General features: G+C 34.9%; 2 protein-coding genes across 2 annotated transcripts; one reads left to right on the plus strand and one right to left on the minus strand.

Annotated features, from left to right (window-relative positions):
• Positions 1–2,411: 2,411 nt before the first annotated feature.
• On the plus strand, positions 2,412–2,837 carry LOTGIDRAFT_142729 (hypothetical protein; the record flags this gene model as incomplete). The annotated part of the gene is made up of 1 exon (XM_009052497.1): positions 2,412–2,837. A coding segment is annotated over one exon (426 nt), but the record flags the coding sequence as incomplete, so codon positions are not given.
• Positions 2,838–2,921: 84 nt separating this feature from the next.
• Positions 2,922–3,146, minus strand: LOTGIDRAFT_99091 (hypothetical protein; the record flags this gene model as incomplete). Its single annotated transcript, XM_009052498.1, has 1 exon — positions 2,922–3,146. A coding segment is annotated over one exon (225 nt), but the record flags the coding sequence as incomplete, so codon positions are not given.
• Between the last annotated feature and the right edge of the window lie 570 nt (positions 3,147–3,716).

A 3,716-nucleotide genomic window follows, 5' to 3' on the forward strand; every position in this document is an offset into this window, starting at 1 on the left:
TATCTTAGATGGACACAAAATTTAAAATCTCAAACTTGGTCAATAAGAGTATATATTCATCAGTTAGACTTACCAGGTACCATGACTAAACAATAGAATTAAACTAAATAATCATTGAAAAATACTTTGGGTAAGTTTAAACATTTCAATATTTTGATCATCCTAAGACGTAGTATATCTTTAGATATAGGTGGCCATCTTGACGGTCTATTTCGGAAGAATGGTATGGCTGTGATTAAAATATTGCTTGAACTAAAAATCGAAAATGAAAGTTTGGTGTGCGAACACTTTTTGATTAAGTTTGTCAAAAATCAATGTCTGATAGTTTTAAGTCGCGGCATTGAAACTAAAATAAATTGTAAATTACAAACCGTCTTCATTAATCCAATCAGGAAGTATAAACTGTATTTTATTTAAAAAATTAACGAGCGGGTAATGATAGTAAACTTGATATCCCTTTTACAGAAGGCAAGGCATTGGGTTTCAAATTTTTAATTTAAATATAAAATCCCTTTTTACTGCATCTTGTTTATTCAACAGATATTTACGACCTAAATAAGACTCGTATCAGACCAGACTAAACAACGTCAACAACTTCCTTCTAACATGGCTTTAATAAAATTAGATCTATTATAATTAATATCTATATTTATTATCCTATATTTCAATATTTCTATTCTATTTAACATTTACAAACTATTCAAATTTTCTTTGATATTTTTATAAATATAATCTACATGTCGCACCCAAATATAATCCTTATTAAACCCTGATTATATCATATATATGTTTGAGAAAATCATAAGAAAATGTTGTTTTTTTAGTGATTAAAAACTGCTCTTAACTCTGTTGACGCCCCTCACTGCGTGCCGTATTCATTAGACCTATCATTAGCCTATATATAGACGAACTTATTCGTATATGGGACGGTTTGGATTCGGAAGAGACCCTTCAAAACTTGGTCCCATTCCAAGATAGCTTGCCAAGCGAGGTAACGTACGCCCACTGGCAGCTGACAGAAATAATAATTGAGTTTTTAGTGACTAAAATATGAATTTTCTCATTTTAAACATCTTCATCATGTATTAATAGTTTGAATTTATGCATATATATATATATATACCTAGAACAAAAAGTTAAGCGCCACCAGATTTTGAACCATTGTTTAGCAAATTATACTTGATAACAGAGATATATATATTAGAACCTAATGTTGAAAACAATTTGTATTCGTGAAAAAATCAACAACAGGAAGTGAATGATCGTACATTATATTGTCTTTATAGCCTCAAATGCAAAGTATCTGTTTTTCATCATTTTTTGAATGTCCTGTTGAGTAATTTTCTGCCACTCCTGATGCAATGCTGAATCCAACTCTGTTATAGGAGGGTTTCTATGACGTGCGCGACGTCCCAGAATATACTGAATTAAAGTTAGTGGCGCTTTACGTTTTGTTCTACATATATATATTTACTGTTAGTTATTTATGCAGAGTTTTCAAAATCAATATTAATAACTCAAATACATCAATTCAAATTATCAAATCACTCATTCGAATCAGTCCAAGATCTCATCAATATAAAAGATCACATTAAATTTCATTTCAGTCAGATAAAAACTGTAATCTCTATTTTGTTCACAAACATATTTTGACGTGTTTTCCAAAGAAAAGGGCAATAACTCAAAAACCGCAAATCGAAAAATCGTGAAATTGGAATCAGTCCAAGATCCCTTTAATATAAATCACACCAAATTTAACTTAACTCGGATGAACATTGTAGTCTCACAAACACATTTTAACGCGTTTAACGAAAAATCGTCAAATTAGAAGCAGTCCAAGATATCATCAATATAAATGATCACACGAAATATCATTTGAATCAGATGAAAACTGTAGTCTCTATTGTGTTCACAAGAAATGTTGACGGAAGAAGAATCAAACAGAGCGTGTGTACCTTTAAACCTTAGTCTCTTTCCCAAGCCTGTCTCGATAGAGTAGTAAATAGTCTATTGAAATTCATTCAGGAAGTATTATTGAGAACGACTAGGGTGACTGGAGTCCAGTGTCTCTTATCTGAGCCCCTGTGAATGAACTTCTCTATAATAGAAATCGTGACTATAGACTATTGATATTTAAACGGTAATAAAATCAAACAAAAAACTATATGAAAATAAACACGTTAGAAATATAGATAGGATATCAAACATGATCTAATCTTATTGAACAGGCAAGGTGTCCCCTGAGGATTTGTGGGTAGTAGGGTAGAAGGGCGGAGGGGAGGGGAAATTTTCATTCGCCTGTCATACAGTTCCTATACCCTATGAGTTTTCAACTGTTAAGCTTGAGATTCAAAATTTGGCCTTGTATACACACGGCAACAATTCGATAACATGGCATCTCGGTAACATATTCTCGACAACACACTTGGGTAACATCTCGACAACACTCCTGGGTAACTTCTCGACAACACTCCTGGGTAACACCTCGACAACACACCTGGGTAACATCTCGACAACACTCCTGGGTAACTTCTCGACAACACTCCTGGGTAACATCTCGACAACACACCTGGGTAACATCTCGACAACACTCCTGGGTAACTTCTCGACAACACGCCTGGGTAACACCTCGACAACACACCTGGGTAACATCTCGACAACACTCCAGGGTAACATCTCGACAAGACACCTGGGTAACATCTCGACAACACTCCTGGGTAACTTCTCGACAACACGCCTGGGTAACACCTCGACAACACGCCTGGGTAACACCTCGACAACACACCTGGGTAACATCTCGACAACACACCTGGGTAACATCTCGAAAACACAGCTAGGCAACATCTAGACAACACAGTTGGGCAACATCTATACAACACAGCTAGGTAACATCTCGACAACACTCCTGGGGTAACTTCTCGACAACACGTCTGGGTAACATCTCGACAACACTCCTGGGTAACTTCACGACAACACGCCTGGGTAACACCTCGACAACACACCTGGGTAACATCTCGACAACACACCTGGGCAACATCTCGACAACACACCTGGGCAACATCTCGACAACACACCTGGGCAACATCTCGACAACACAGCTGGGCAACATGTAAACAACACAGCTGGGCAACATTTAGACAACACACCTGGCAACATCATTGCCGTTGATCATACCAGGCGCCTGTGCATAGGCCTGTCTACAGTATATTATCAGCAAGTTTACAGTAAGATTACAGTGGTGCCGTGACCGTACGTTCCTAAAAAACAACGGTTAAATAACATATTGTCCAAAAGTTGTCAGTGTGTACAGTATTTGACTCGAAAAAAAAAGTATTCTCATAATTTCATCCTACCTACTGTAATATTATATATTAGAATGTATAGTGAGAAACTGTAATATTATATATTAGAATGTATAGTGAGAAACTGTAATATTATATATTAGAATGTATAGTGAGAAACTGTAATATTATATATTAGAATGTATAGTGAGAAACTGTAATATTATATATTAGAATGTATAGTGAGAAACTGTAATATTGTATATTAGAATGTATAGTGAGAAACTGTAATATTATATATTAGAATGTATGGAGAGAAACTGTAATATTGTATATTAGAATGTATAGTGAGAAACTGTAATATTATATATTAGAATGTATGGAGAGAAACTGTAATATTATATATTAGAATGTATAGTGAGAAACTGTAATATT

The sequence above is a fragment of the Lottia gigantea genome (assembly GCF_000327385.1).
Source record: "Lottia gigantea unplaced genomic scaffold LOTGIsca_184, whole genome shotgun sequence".
Classification (NCBI taxonomy): Eukaryota; Metazoa; Mollusca; class Gastropoda; family Lottiidae; genus Lottia; species Lottia gigantea.